At 43.6% G+C, this 15,724-nt stretch overlaps 2 protein-coding genes across 4 annotated transcripts in view; one reads left to right on the forward strand and one right to left on the reverse strand.

Annotated features, from left to right (window-relative positions):
• The window catches only part of PRELID3A (PRELI domain containing 3A), a 30,232-nt gene extending 28,406 nt beyond the window's left edge, over positions 1–1,826 (reverse strand). For 2 of the 3 annotated variants that reach the window (XM_053245030.1, XM_053245031.1), the window contains exon 1: positions 1,557–1,826. In XM_053245030.1, the coding sequence (XP_053101005.1) occupies positions 1,557–1,588 (32 nt within the window). In that variant the 5' untranslated portion in view covers positions 1,589–1,826. The remainder of the gene's footprint in view (positions 1–1,556) is intronic. The other variant, XM_053245029.1, reaches the window with a different exon arrangement.
• A 1,986-nt stretch (positions 1,827–3,812) lies between these two features.
• Positions 3,813–15,724, forward strand: part of AFG3L2 (AFG3 like matrix AAA peptidase subunit 2) — a 42,118-nt gene continuing 30,206 nt past the window's right edge. The window contains exons 1-4 of the mRNA XM_053247459.1: positions 3,813–4,063; positions 7,505–7,598; positions 10,766–10,834; positions 14,771–14,895. Of these exons, the coding sequence (XP_053103434.1) occupies positions 3,941–4,063; positions 7,505–7,598; positions 10,766–10,834; positions 14,771–14,895 (411 nt within the window). The 5' untranslated portion in view covers positions 3,813–3,940. The remainder of the gene's footprint in view (positions 4,064–7,504; positions 7,599–10,765; positions 10,835–14,770; positions 14,896–15,724) is intronic.

Raw genomic sequence — 15,724 nt, forward strand, 5'->3', positions numbered from 1 at the left:
TTCTAGTATTGTTTGGCATGCTTATGCCATAGGGCCCTAAACAGACTCTCTCTGGAGGATAATTAACCTTCTTTCTGGGAGTACAACACAATGCCCCCTGCCACCCCAGTTGAATGAGAACAGGCAGTGTCCCAGCTTGTCTCACGGCAAAAATCCTGTGTCTAAGGCAGTTCAGATGAACCGTGCCTTGTATCATAAGGTGATGGTGTGCGAGTGGGAGACATGCAGACCCATGCTCCTTCCCACACATTTATGGCAGACTGTTCACGTCATCATTTGAACCAGCCCAGAGTGATCTCAACTCTTCCTTTATGCCTCTGAACAGCAAAACCTACTTATTGCTCAGGGCTTGTGTTATGTGCTACAACTCAATTCTTTAGGAGAGGAAAAAGGAGCACACACAAAACCTATCGAGGGCTCCAAAGTACATTCCAGAACATACAGTACAAAGACCAGTTGAATGTTGAAAGTGGGACTAAGGCCTCAAAAGTAACATCCATCCAAGTAGCACCTCTGGTCCTTGAAGTATTCATTGGCAAGTCATACCTGCTTGCTGCCACTACCACTCATCAAGTGGTAATAAAAACATGGTTTATGTACACTGAAGTAGTATTATTAGAAACCAGTTCTACTTAGCAACGGAAGTTTTGCTACCAAGACATAAGCATGAAAAGGAAGTAATCTCCTTTGCTCCAGATATTTATTTCCTGTGCCTGCATGAAGGGGAAGGGAAATGGGGACAGCTCAATGAATAAACTCTCTCATTCTCTCCTCACCAGAGAGAGAGAGAGAGAGAACTTTATTCTGTCACTCAGAGGACAGGCCAGTGTCAAAAGGAGTTTCACTTGAATAAAGTCTTTAACAGCAAACCTTTCCTAAGACTCGGGTTAGGTAAGAAAAGATACTTTAAAAGGCCTCCCAAGTCCTCTACGAAGCCAGAACATTAGTCCATTTAGGCCAATATTCTCTACAGCAGGGGTTATCAAACTTGATCCCCCACAGTGTAGTCCGATGTAGCCAAAATCTGTACTGGAAACCCTGGTATACACTGACCGGCAGCAGCCACTCTCCAGGGCTTCTGACAAAGGCGTTCCTCAGGTCTTTACCCGGAGATGCCAGGCCTTGAACTTCAGACTTTCCACCTGCAAAGCGGGAGCTCCACGGTTGAGCTCCGGCCCCTAAGCATATTGGGATCACCAACAGCAATGCACACAGTGCGTACACACACAGGAATGCCATTTGAGAAACTCCAGCTCTAAATACCAGGGACTTTAGATTTTAATGCCGAAGCCTTGGCGCGCCAGGGCTCGGTTCATCACGGCTGGAGCCACCACCTGTAGGGGCGGGGGACGACGGCAGCTCTGGAACGAAGCTCGCGAAGCGCGGAGAGGTCGCGCGTGATACGGGACTAAGCCACGCCGGGGAAGGTCAGCGGGGCAGACGACGGCGCAGGGAGGAAGGTTATTACAGCTTCTCCTCCAAACCTGGCCCGTCTCCAGCATCCGTCGCCTACCATCAGCCCCCCCAGACACTTTCCCCGCAGGCCCTTCCCTTACCCAAATTCGTGTTCTGAGCTCCAGATCTTCATCTTGGGGGACTCTGGAAAGCCGCAACGGCGACGATGGCGGCTCAATGGGAGAAACCGGCTCCTCTTGCGCCAGAAGGAAAGGGCGTGGCTTCCCCCGGAAAAGGGGGTGGGAAGGTGACAGGTGACGTCAGCGCTTGATTTCGTCAACCGGGCAGTCAGAGCAGCCTCCTGCGGCACCCGTCGCTCCGCCACAGCCAAGAGGTGCGCCCGGTGTTGCTCTGTGCACGCACTCCTGTGCCACCAAGCTCAGAGAATGGTGGTGCACGGCGCACGCGCGGCTGTCCCCTTAACCTTTGGAGCCCAAGCGCCCGCCATCCAGCTCGTCATGCTTAGGTCATTGTATCTCGTTTTGTAAGGATGCGCCGGTCATTGTGTCAACTTTGCCCCCATTTCGCCGAAATCCTTATCTGATCCAGCCGAGCCGATCGCGCCTTGTGGGGTTCTAAGGTCATTCTTGGATTTTCCTGACAGCAAAGCAGAATGATGCAACTGTGTCTTAGCCTTTTAACTCCCAAGCTTAAGGCTCGCAACCGAATAAAGTCCGTTCACAAAAGAGAGGCGGAGGGAGCGAGTGTCTTAAATCTTTAGGAGTTATTTTCTTAAATGAAGGAAGCCCAGTCTTGTGCTTTAACAAGATTAATCCCAAGCGTGAACTGGCTAAGGTCTTGCGTCTGGTGTGGGTTATGTGTAGTGTTTCATCTGAAACTACTCCTTCACACATGAAATCCATTTCTTGGTGTTGAATGAGTGTTCTGAAAATTGCAAGTTCGAGCTTGCTTCTAGACTTACTGCCTGAACTTAATGCATGTTCATTCAGAAACTCTGGGGCTTGCTTCCTGATAAATGTGTATAAAATGCAGCCTTGTTTATTTGTATTTGTTTACTCTAGCCGATGGGTTTCCATATAAAATCTTAAAGGTGATTTTCAGATAAAACAATCGTGACAGATAAAACAATTCAAATACAGAAAACCTGTTAAATACAAAACCAAAACACATTTAAAACAAGTTATGTCCTGAAAGGTAACTATTCAGAGAAGTGTAAAAAAAAACACATTCAGGATTGGCCTTGGTTTACTAAAGTCATGGATAAAATGGGGCTGTTTTGTTAAAATGGTCACATTATCTTAGAGAGTCAGTGTGATCTAGTGAGGGTGTTGGCCTGAGACCAGGGAGACACAAATTAAAATCCTCATTCAGCCATGAAATTTACTGGGTGACTCTGGGCCAGTCCCTTCTCTTTTAGCCTAAACTACCTCAGGCTAAACCACCATATACTGGTGCTCCTTGGAGAAAGAACAGGATATACATGTAACTATAAATAAAGTATCTCAGTGACAAAATAAAAAATGTGTGCTGGGAAACTATTTCTGCCCCTGAAGTTCCATTCAGCAATAGCTTAAGAGTCTGGGTAAAGTCAGATCTAGTTGGATCTACATGGATCCTTATTTTATCACCAATTTTATCCAAATCCATAATCAAATCATCGCTCACATCTGTGCCCACAAATTACACTATAAACATCACAGATCCAGCCATCCTGGTGCTGCTATAGCAAAAAAACATGGATCAGAGGCAAGATCCTCATGGATCCTAATGATTTTTACACCAATCATTACAGAGTGGGAGCGGTTTCTGCTTCAAACGCTAGGCTCAGGCCAGCGTAAAAGGCTGCCTCGAGTTGGTGTCGACTCTCGAATACCAGAGCCCTGTGGTTTTCTTTTGGTAGAATAGAGGAAGGGTTTACACATTGTCTCCTCCCACGCAGTGCGAGATGATGCCTTCTTTCAGCACCTTCCTATATGGTTGGTGCCCGACATAGGAGTTTCCCATATTCTGGGGAACACGCCAGCGGGGATTCGAACCAGCAACCTCTTGCTCGCTAGGCAAAGAGAGTCAGTCAGTCAGGCTAATCGGGTTCGGAGGGACTCGCTTTTGCGGAAGCAGGCACAGACTCGGGCTGTAAGCGATGTAGCAACAGTTTCCATTATGTACACCTACACCACACAAAAAGAGCCCCTGCTGGATCAGAGCCAACTGGCTCAGCATCTGGTTTCCAACAGCGGCCAGGCCATTAGCAAGGCCACTTCCCCCCACTTTCATTGCTGTCCCGAGCGCCCTGAAAAAGCAGCCACACATTTCCAAGGAAACGCCGGAACGGCAAGAACCAGCCTTAAGCCTCGGCTGCAAGAAGGCGAGGGAGACAACCGGAAGAGAAACGGGAGCGTGGAGTTTGTGGGGTTACGAGGGGCGACGTGATGGCGTCACGTCGGGGCGGGGCTCAGTCCCCTGCGCGGCGTAAGTGTGACTGAGTGAGGAGAGCCGCGCTGGGCCTGTGTGTGTGTTGGCGGCCATGGCTCATCGGTGCCTGTGGCTGTCGCGGGGTTGCTGCCGGCGTGCCCCAGGTGGGCTCTCCGGAGCCCAGCAGCTGTCCTGGAGCCGAGGCCCAGCGGCGCATTCGCCCTGCCCGAGACTGGTGAGTTGCTCTGTAGCCAAAGATAGGCCGCGGGGCCGGCGACTGGTCTGTCCCCCGCCACTGTTTTCTCCTGACCTGGGTTCCAGGAAGGGGTTAACTGGCCCTGCTGGCTTCCGTGAAGGCGGCGCCCTCGGCACCGTCCTATTGCAGGGGCTCTCAAACTTGGGTCGCCAAATGTGATGGGGAATGCTGGGAGTTGTAGCCCAGCAACATTTGAGAACCGCTGTTCTATGGAGTGACTCTGATTTGCCTTTTAACCCAACCACCAAAGGATAAAACAACTCGCAACTGCTGTCCAGTTCCCTTATCTTAGGTTAATCATAATAAGTGCTTAGTATTTTGATTACACTTCTGAGTACCCAAAGCACTCCACTTTATCTCGTAGCAGTTCTTACAATGATCTTGTAAGGTAGGCATTATTGGCCCTTTATTGCAGTAAGGAGTGAGTGTTGAAGCTAAGAGAAGTGGCTTTACTCCTAGTGAACTTGATCTGTACCTCATTCCATATGGTATAGTGAAAATGAGTCATGCTCTGATGTATCCCTTGAATATATAAACAAATTTGAGGCTGATGTAATTTTAGATGCTGTATCAGCAAGAGTGTAACCTGCTATTTGTTCATATTTGGGAAGAGAGTTATGTCCTTTCCCCTGCTTTCCTAGTCCATCTTACCCTGACTTATTTAGAAATTGCATCCACAAGCAGTATTTCCAGGTCTTCCTGCACAGAATATTCCCTGAGTGATGGGACTACTGCATCATGCATTGGTGTAGAAAATGGATTGTGGTTCATAAGGTGAATTGTTGGCCTATATCTGGTGGCCCGTCAAGTATCTCTTGCTTGTTGGGATCTTGTACTCCTGAACTTGATGGACCTTGACTGTGATCCATCAGGGTGCTGCTTATGTTCTTAAGGAAGAATGTATGCTTGGGATAGCTTAACAAGGGTTCTCAGATGTGGGTCCCCAGATGTTGGATCTACATGAAACCACTGGGAGAGATCATCAGGTGATTTAATGCAGGGTGCTATCAGTATGTTGATGACACCCACATCTAAATTTCTCCATGTCAGCATAATCGAGAGAGGTCTTAATCTCCTTAAATGCCTGCCTGGAGGCAGTGATGGGCTGGATGAGGGATAACAAACTGAGACTCATTGGGTGGGGTTGAAACTCGGGAGATGAGTTTGATCTGCCTGTTCTGGATGGGGTTACACTTACTCAGAAGGAACAGGTACACAGTCTGGGGGTGCTTCTGGATCCAAGTCTTTCTCTGGTGTCCCAGGTTTAGGCAGTGGCCAGAAGTGCCTTCTTTCAGCTTTGGCTGATATACTAGCTGCGTCCATTTCTTGAGATGAAGTACCTCAGAACAGTGGTACATATGCTGGTAATCTCCAGACTAGATTACTTCAATGCTCTCTATGTGGGACTGCCCTTGTGTGTAGTCTGGAAGCTACAGTTGATCCAGAATGCGGCAGCCAGGTTGGTCTCTGGGTTGTCTTGGAGAGACCATATTACTCCCATACTGAAAGAGCAACACGGGCTGCCGATAAGTTTCTGGGCAAGATACAAGGTGCTGGTTATAACCTATAATGCCCTAAATGGCTTGAGCCCCATAGTATTTAAGAGAACGGCTTCTTTGTCATGAACCCCACCACCCATTGAGATCATCAGGAGAGGTCTATCTGCAGTTGTCACCAGTTTGTCTGGTGGCTATTTGGGGACGGGCCTTCTCTGCTGCTTCACCAAAGCTTTGGAATGTGCTTCCTGCTGCAATCAGAGCCTCCCCATCTCTGACAATTTTAAAAAAGTCTTTAAAGACACATCTTTTCACCCATGCTTTTATTTAATATGTTTTAATAGTTTTAACATTGTTTTAAAATATTGTTTTAAGCTTTTAAATTGTAATGTTTTAACCTTCTCTGTTATTTATTTTTCTTTGTTGTAAACTACACCGAGATGTAAGTTTTGGGCAGTATAAAAATGTTACAAACATACAGTTCCCATCACTTTCAGCAATAATGGCTGGTGATGTTGTCGTCCAACAGCATCTGGGATCTCAGGTTTGAGAACCCCTGGAGTAACACAATTAACTATGCCTTAAGAGATTCTTAATACATTTTGCACATTGGTATTATGTTCTTGCTGGAAGATTGAACATATAACTTAATACCATTCCTGGAATGCTTGCCAGATAGTCTAGATGGTTCTAGGTAATATGCAGGGGCATTGTGTTTTAAAGCAAGAGGGACTGTTGCCACAGTGCTCTGAGTCTTAGGAACATAGGAAGCTGCCTTTTATCAAAACAGACTATTGGTCCGTCTAGCTCTGTATTGTCTACATTGACTGCAGTGAATTTCTAAGGTTTCTGGCAGGAGTCTTTCCCAGCCCTGCCGGGAGATGCCAGGGATTGAACCTGGGACCTTCTGCATGCAAAGCAGATGCTCTACCAATGAGTTGCAACCACATTTTCTTGTGTTGTACAGTTGTATCATTGCTTTTGAACAGGGCTATGGTCAGCTACTTTCAACAAATAACCACACTTGCCCTACTCACCCGTTATGATCAATGCATGTGTAACACAATGTCTGAAAAGGGCTATTCTCTTTTTGAAGGTTAGGTCTAGCAATGATATTTATTGCAGGACTAGATAGCCAGGCCCCAGCAGTACAGGTTGAGATGTAACTTCTGTTAGCTGCTTCCAACTGGGACTTGTAGTAGTCCAAAAGCATTTTAATGAGCAGCAAGGTGTTTCTTTGACTGCTGAAAAAGGAAGCGCAATTTGATTATTCTCTTTGGGCTGGTTCATATGATACTTTCTGCTGACCCTGCCCACCACACCATCAGGGACATGAGCACACACATTTCATTCCCTTCTCACTACACCATCCCACTTCACATAATTGTGTGAGGGGTGGTTCAGACTAACCATGTTTCTGAGTAGTTATGTGGAACAGAATGATGTGTTGAGACGGGGAGTGGAATGTGCACACTCACATCCTTCATCATGTAGTAGGTAGTAGCAGTGTTCTCTCTCTTCTTCTTTTTTTCATCTGTGTGCGGAATAAATTTTGTTCTTGGCAGCAGTATCAAGGCAGTGTGCGCGCATGTGCATTCAGAATGGGGCTTTCTTGATTCAATCTGAGTGGGATCAAAAATTAACTGAGCGGACACAGAAAAACTTGTGAGCATGTACATGTGCACAACCCTTATAGGGAACACTGGTAGGCAGGGCCACTGGATGGTATTGTTCAAGCTGGCCCTTGTTATTTCTTAATCTGTACTTATACATACTTCAGTTTTTCTCAAACTAGTAGTGATTATTTTGATGTGCTCATGTATGTGTTTACTAACAAATAGAAATTTATTGGAAGGATAATGTGTGCAATTCATAATTAAAGGACTAAGATTTAGTCTTATAGCAGTGGTTTTTAATTTTTCAGCTTCATGACCATGACCAAATTCCTGCAAACAGAAACAATATCCTTGTGAATGTAATCGCTGCTTACAAAAGGCTTTTCTCCCAGCCTCCAAAAGGTAATTATTGCTTTATGGCAGTGATACAATCTGGCTCACATTATACTGCTTCTTCATATTGTGGAATTATGGCTCCAAGAGAATTTCAGTGTTAACTAACTCTCGGTAGCAAGCGAGATCATCATCAGCTATAATTTGAAGAACATATTGCATTTTAAATGAAATAGAATGATTAATATTTGGAGGTTTCTTTTTGTCTGGGTTGCTGTAAGTCCTCACAGAATGTATGAACTATTTGTCATGTGGCTCATACAAGAGAGATGAATGCAGCAGATTTTAGCGTTTTAAGATCTGTAGTATTCGTGAAGTGACTTTTCAATCAGAATTTTAGTCAATTCTTTGAACCCAATCCTTTGGTTTCTCTGTTGTATGCTGTATGCTTTGTTGATATCTCCATCCCTTTTCTGTTTTGAAATCACACGTTCCCTTCTAATCGCTGTTTCTGAGGAAGCAAGGGATTTCCTTGCTTATATAGACAAATACAGTACTTGTGTGCAACAAACCATTCCAGACCACAGAGCAGACAGTGTTCTGCCTGAGTCTCCATTTGTGATGAGCGTGCCATGGATGCATCCTGCCCCCCAGTACCAGGGTTAAATTCTGTGGTGCATGAGGGAAAATGTCTATGAACATGCAAAGACCTAATTTTCTTACTGCTGAACAACTATGAGGCGATTCTCATGATTGCCCAAAAGCGGGCTAAGGGAGCCTAGCCTGCTTTGGGGTGATTGTCTGCTGCAACAGGAGCCTCACAGCTCCTGGCAGCTAACCCTCATAAATACCCCTCCCCTAAGACAAGGTTAACAGAGCAAGCATTCCAGTAACCTTGTCTTTTTGTTTGTGTGTTGCCGCAGCGCGCGGCAGCACACGAGTAGACCCTGGAGAGGTCTCTCCAGGATGCCCCGCGTGCTAGTGTGGGGCATCCTGGAACTTCTGGGGGCTGCATGGCCCCCAATCCCCTCCGTCGGCTCCGTGATGGAACCAGCAGTCGTGTGGGCAGCTGATCTGGCCACCCAGGGCTGCCTTCCGATCGTTTGTGGGGAAAGCAGGCAAACCCCCTTACGGCTCTTCTCACTGATTGTGAGAAGAGCCTCTATAACTTATCTTGGTGCTCTTAGTATTGCCCTAAGAAATTTATTTTGCACAGCTTCCAGGGGTTTATAGGAAGGATAGGGGCCCAACTGTGTGCCATACAGTAACTGACTCCTGGCTTTGGCCGCAAACCGCTTGAGAGCTGCCGGTATTATCTCCCCTCCTCCAATATGAAAAAAACTCCATATAGCTTGAGAATTTCTCTAAGCCATCAGTGTAACATATTCTATATGGGCCTTCCAGGTCCCTCTGGCATGCAAGAACACTCCCAGATATTTATATGTATAAACCTGCTCAAGCTCATGATTATCTAGCTGAGTGACTCTGGGCCAGTCACTTCTCTCTCAGCCTAATCTACTTCACAGGGTTGTTGTGAAAGATAAACTCAAGTATGTAGTACACCACACTGGGCTCCTTGGAGGAAGAGCGGTATATAAATGTAGTAGTAGTAGTAGTAGTAGTAGTAGTAGTAGTAGTAGTAATAATAATAATAATATCATCGACCATTGTAATAATTTGGGTCTTTTTGCAAATACCATAACCTTCAACTTCTGATAGTTAATGGAGAGCTGGTTAGTTCTACAATAGAGAGCCAGACGTCTCAAGGCTCTTTTGAGGCCACCTGGCAATCTAGCCATAATAGCAGTAGCATCCGCATATAATAGTAGAGGCATGTTGACTCCTATAATAGATGGAGAGTGAAAACTAGAGTCCTGTAAACAGGCAAGATCATTAATAAAAATATTAAATAGTGTAGGAGCTAAGATACACTCTTGTCTGACTCCTTTACAAGTAGGAATCGGCTGAGATAAAGCTCCTTTAGGATGAGATCTTATTCTAATATTCAAATTTTCATGAAGCTGTTGTATCAAGAAAAGCAGCCACTTATCAATGTTGGTTTGCCCCAGCTTCTCCCACAAAAGACATCTAGGTATAGAGTCAAAGGCTGATTTGACATCGATAAAGGCCACAAAAAAAGAGGACCCAGGCTTGCTTCCATATTTTTCAATTAAATGCTGGAGAATAAATACCTGATCAAGTGTAGAGCGCCCAGATCTAAATCCAGCCTACTCTTCCCCTAAGATGGCATGCTCGTCTGACCAGGCTTGCATTTTAACTAAGAGATGTTTAGCATACAACTTGCTCACAACGCTTAAATCGAAATAGGTCTATAATTAGGGGGAATATTCCTCTCTCCCTTCTTAAAGATGGGCACGGTTATAGCGGTCCCCCAGTCTTTCGGGAAGCACCCTGGGGCATCGATATGGGTGAACAAGGCAGCCAACAAAGGAATCCACCACTCAGCATTTGCTTTGATGATTTCAGGAAAAATATAATTGGGCCCTGGGGCCTTGCCCTCTTTCAGATCTCCTATAAAGCTCTCAATCTTGGTAGTTGTAACCGGGGGCCAAACCGGAAGGGAGTCAAGCTCCAACTTCACTGAAGTTGAGGAGAGCATTTCAGAGTTGTGTAAAGCACTAAAATTGGACACCCATTCATTCATTCATAGGGATCTGACATATAGCCCGGGGTGTGCAAGAGTGGGGATAATTATTCACTCTACGCCAGAAGGAAGTAGGGTTAGATCCTTTGCCTGCCTCTAAGAGAGCCTTCCATGAGGACCTTAAAGCCTCATCTTTTTTTTATTTCTAGCTTTATACTTCTTCTTTTCTTCCATTAAACTTTGTGTCGTAACCCCTATGGGATCCTGCTGGAATGCCCTATAAACTGCAACCAGGTTCTTTCTGGCAATCCAGCAATCGTGATTGAACCATTCTCTAGACCTGGGCTTACGAGGGCAAGAGCTCTCCATACCATGACAAAATTGCTCTTGGATAAATTGAATCAGAATATGGTAAGATACCATATTCCGGGTACTCGGAGCCCAGGCATTTCTTTTCAATTCCATTGCTGATTGAACCTAAATATATTTCACCTTTTTCCCCTCTCCTCCACCTCTTGCCATCTCCCTCCACCCTTCCCCACTCCTTGACCCTCTGTTCATGGCAAGGATTTGGTGTCTTGAATGCAGTACAACATAGATTGTTTTTAACACTACTTTTTTCTCTTAACAGGGTTTGAAAAATATTTTCCTAATGGGAAGAAGGCTAATGAAGCAAAAGGATCAGATGGGGAAACAAAAGGTACAAAGAAACACTTTTATTGGAGTTCTGTATGTAAAATACTGCCTATCACTGTTGCACATGTCACAGGCAACCCTGGTGGTGTTGCACGAGAAGGCAGTTGTGCAGTTACTTAAAACTGTACTGCACATCTGCGGGCACACTGTTTTAAGTAGTTAAAAAGTAGTGACAGCACCGAGACTGCACTTGCACAGCAGCACCAGCATGGGGTTGTACATAATGTCTGCCATTAACTTTGTTCGATTCTGACAACACCTTGTTTCATACTTGGAATAATGAACTAACTAGGGTGGTAGACACAATTGCTCCTAAGTGCCCCTCCAAACCGCTTCTAAACTAGTCCCTTGGTATACAGAAGAGAACTACGGGAGCCGAAGCAGCAAGGCAGGCCATTAGGGCACAGGTAGAGAAAAACTCTACTCAATCCGACAGATTACAGCACAGAGCACATATGAAGCTCAAGCAGAACATGCCTCAAAGAAGCAGTTCTTTTCTGTGCACATTGCATCCTCAAGCTCATATCCAGCAGAGTTCTCTAGGGTTGTGAAGGGACTAGTACCTGTCCCTCCTCCCTTGAATCAGAATGTAGAGCCATTGGTGACTTCTTGTGACGCCTTTATTGAACCTTTAGTGGATAAAATCTCTCTGATTTGAGCCGAACTGGATTCCACTGTTATTGCAGAGTCTATTATGAAGGTATCCATCAACTCCTCTTGTATGGTTAGGTTGGATCAGTTTCAGTTTGTGACTCCAGAGAACATGGACAAGCGACTTGGCGAAGTTCATCTTACTACCTATTTTCTTGACCCTTGCCCTACATGGCTCCGTTCCTACATCTCAGAATCCAGATGGTGTCTCTTGGAGATTGTTGCTTCTCAAAGTGAGAGCTATTACATGGAGCCCCACAGGGCTCCATTCTATCTCCAATGCTTTTTAACATTTACACAAAACCGCTAGGAGAGATCATCTGGAGATTTGGTGCTATCGATATGCTGATAACACCTAGATCTATTTCTGCTTCAACTTCATCAGGAGATGGCTTAACTTCTCTGAATTCCTGCTTGGAGTCAGTAATGGACTGGATGAGGGAGAAAAAACTGAAGTTGAATCTAAACAAGATGGAGGTACTTGCTGTGGGAGGCCAGAATTTAGAAAGTTGTCTAGACCTGCTTGTTCTGGATGGCATTACACTCCCTCTGAAAGATCAGGTACATAACATTAAGAAATCCTAGAATACTTGATCTGGAGGGATTTGACAGAAGGTTCAGATGGCACTCCTATTTGTGGTATGATAAAAGCAAAGTACATAAAGATTTTCTTAACCACTATATAAGAAGGAGTTTAATGAGAATTTGGGTAAAATATAAAAAATGGTTGGAACCTAAAACTCCGTTATGGTTATCCCCAATTGAAGCTCTAGTACGTAAAGAGGTAAATATGCAATCGCAATGGGATGCCTATAGGGATTTGTTATGTTTACAAGAAAAGGACTATAAGTTTAAAAGTTTAAATGAAGTACAAAATTTGGTTAGTAATTGGTTTAAGTACCATCAGTTAAATGAAGTTTATAAGAAGGATCTTAAAGTTGGATTTGAGAATCAGATGTCGAGATTTGAGAAGGAGCTGTGTGAAAATGATGAAAAATTAGTTTCTAAAATGTATAAGCTCTTGCTTTTGGAGGAGAAAAGAGATGAAGTGGTTAAAACGACTATGGTAAAATCGGCTCAAGATGTGGGGTATAATATAGAAATGGCAGACTGGGAAAAATTATGGAAAACTGATTTAAAGTTTACTGCATGTTATGTTTTAAAAGAAAATTATTATAAAATGATGTATAGGTGGTACTTGACACCTAAAAAAACTGGCATTAATGTATAAAAATGTTTCAAACAAATGTTGGAAATGTGGATACTCTGAAGGAACTTTTTTTCATATGTGGTGGTCTTGTAGGAGGGCTAAGGCCTTTTGGGACATGATATATAATGAGAAACAAAATTTTTAAAATGACATTTCCTAAGAAGCCGGAATCCTTCCTGCTGGGAATAATGCAAGGAGTGTTTCCTACAACCAACTTAACATTCTTTATGTACGCTACCACGGTGGCCAGAATAGTATATGCGCAGAAATGGAAGAGTAATGAACTGCCCTCAAAAGAAGATTGGCTGATAAAAAATTTTGGAATATGCGGAGATGGCAAAACTTACAGTACTGATAAGAGACTAAAATTTGGAATGCTTTAAAGAAGATTGGAAACCATTCTTATTATACTTGAATAACTATTTTCCTAATATTGATTTTACAACAGGGTTTGAAATTTAGTAATATAGCAGGTTGGGTAGATCAAAATTGAGTTTGTAAGGTTTAAGATATGTTTTGAATTATTATTATAGCAAGGGTTAATTCTATAATTGGTGATTCATGAGGAGGTGTGAGTGGGAAGTCAATATTTGTTTAATGTGATGTGAATGTTAAGATATTGTTAAAATCAATAAAAAAATTAAATGGAAAAAAAAGAAAAGAAAGAAAGATCAGGTACATAGCTTGGGAGTAATTCTGGACCCAAATCTCTCTCTGATATCTCAGGTTGAGGTAATAGCCGGTAGTGCTTTTTATCAGCTTCGGCTGATACACCAGCAACGTCCATTTCTCAAGACAAATGACCTTAAAACGGGTGCATATGCTGGTACCATCCAGGCTTGACTACTGCAATGCGTTCTATCTTGGGCTACCTTTGTATGTAGTTCGGAAACTGCAACTGGTGCAGAATGGAGCAGCCAGGTTGACCTACAGGGCCAGGCATAGAAACCACAATACTCCTGTTTTAAGAGAACTGTACTGGCTGCCCATTAGATTCCAGGCAAAATTCACCTGGAATTACTACCTATAAAGCCCTGGATGGCTTGGGCCCTGGGTATTAGTGCCGCCTCCTTCATCAAGCTATTAACATCATTGGGGGAGTTGCGGTTGCCACCAGCTTGCTTGATGGTGACCCAAAACTGGGCCCTCTCTAGAGTTGCACTGAGGCTCTGGTACACACTCCCAAATGAAATTAGAATCTCTCCATCTCTGGTTGTTTTTAAACGATTTTTGAAGAGACACCTGTGTCATCAGGCTATTAGTTTATGATGTTTTAAAGTTCTAAAGTTTTATTTACAGTAATTTAAATCTGTTTTATATGATTTTTGGGTTTTAGCTGCTGTTTGTTTAGATAATAACAAACAAATAAATAATAAAGAGAGCTAGCCTCCTGAAGCCACACTGCTCTTGTTCCCTCTGCAGTGATAAGATTATTCATATCTTAATAAATACATAGGGCTAGATAAGGAGGTCAAAAACTTGACATGAGCTGAAAAGTTAAAAATTGAGGACTGGAGCTGAGAGATAAGTCAAAAGCTACCCAGTGAAGTAGTGGCTGAGTTGATATTTGATGGGGTTGAGGGGACTTTCAGTTTTTCTCATGCTTGTAATCCTTGCTTCATACCAACCCCCTTCAGGATCTGGCCATTAAGGGCAAACTAACTGTTATGGTAAATATGTTGCTTCTGCTAAAAGTGACCCCAATGCATCTAGTCTGCATCCCTCCCCCTCTATTAGAACTTAGCTCATGTTGTGACATACAACATTCTGTGTTTGTCCACCCCACCATTAGCAGCTGGTTATGTAGGGTAGGTTGGAGGAAATGCAAAACTTTTCTAAGATGACACAAGGGAATTGATCCTAGGTGTTAATGAGGAAGGGGGAGGAACTAGAAGTGCAGAGGCTGTTCTGATAGCAGCAGCACTTCTGCTTTAAGACCTAGGCTGGCTCCTGCTCTCAGCAGAGCACAAATAGTTAATACAGAAGTAATGAGGCAGAGAGTTACACAGTATTAATCTTGCATGCTTTTAATGAATTTTTCTAATTTTTGTAGAATCATGTGCACTTTTTTTTTGGTAGATATAAAGCCAACTAATTCCCAGCGACCTTCCAGGACTGGCTCAGGAGGAGGAGGCAGTACTGGTGGAGGAGGAAAGAAAGGTGGCAAGAAGGAAGATGCAGGCTGGTGGTCTAGATTACAGAAGGTCTCAAGTCATGTTTTGGGAGTCATTGGTTGTAAACTTTCTTTATTCTGAATCTGTATGCTGTAATGAACCAATTAAAGGGCCTTGACTTTCTTAGAAATTAAATTGTACCAGTAGAGAAGATGGATATGGGAATTCTTGGTTTCCAAAAGCTGAATCTTGCCTGAAATGAGGCTATTAAAAAAGATTAGGCCTGAAATAGCTTAAGTAAATTATATTCAGATCTTTTTTTATACTGGGACTGTTGTTGAACACTTTTATAAACACTACTACTCCATTAAAATCTTGATCTCAAAATACTTCACCAGTGTGTTAATCTTATAGTGGTCATTATCCCTGGTTCTCTATATAGCCCAATATATATGTTTCACTTTTGTCAGAACAGACCCTTCCATTCACTTCAGTCAAAGGGACTATTCAGTATTTGCATCCATTTTCATGTTTGCTGTCCTCCTGAAGTGCATGAGGAAAAGCTTATGGATAGGGCATTCTAAAAAAGGTGTGCCCCTTTATCTATTTATTCATTCATTCACTCATTCATTCATTCAATCATTCGATTTCTATACCACCCTTCCAGAAATGGCCCAGGGTGGTTTACACAGAGAAATAACCAACAAATAAGATGGCTCCCTGTCCCCAAAGGGCTCACAATCTAAAAAGAAACATAAGACAGACACCAGCAACAGTCCCTGGAAGTACTGTGCTGGGGGTGGATAGGGCCAGTTACTCTCCCCCTGCTAAATAAAGAGAATCACCACATTAAAAAGGTGCCTCTTTGCCAAGTTAGCAGGGGCTAAATTTGCAACTATAACATAGAAAATCCATTATC

This window comes from Hemicordylus capensis, chromosome 4 (assembly GCF_027244095.1).
Source record: "Hemicordylus capensis ecotype Gifberg chromosome 4, rHemCap1.1.pri, whole genome shotgun sequence".
NCBI classification, from domain to species: Eukaryota; Metazoa; Chordata; class Lepidosauria; order Squamata; family Cordylidae; genus Hemicordylus; species Hemicordylus capensis.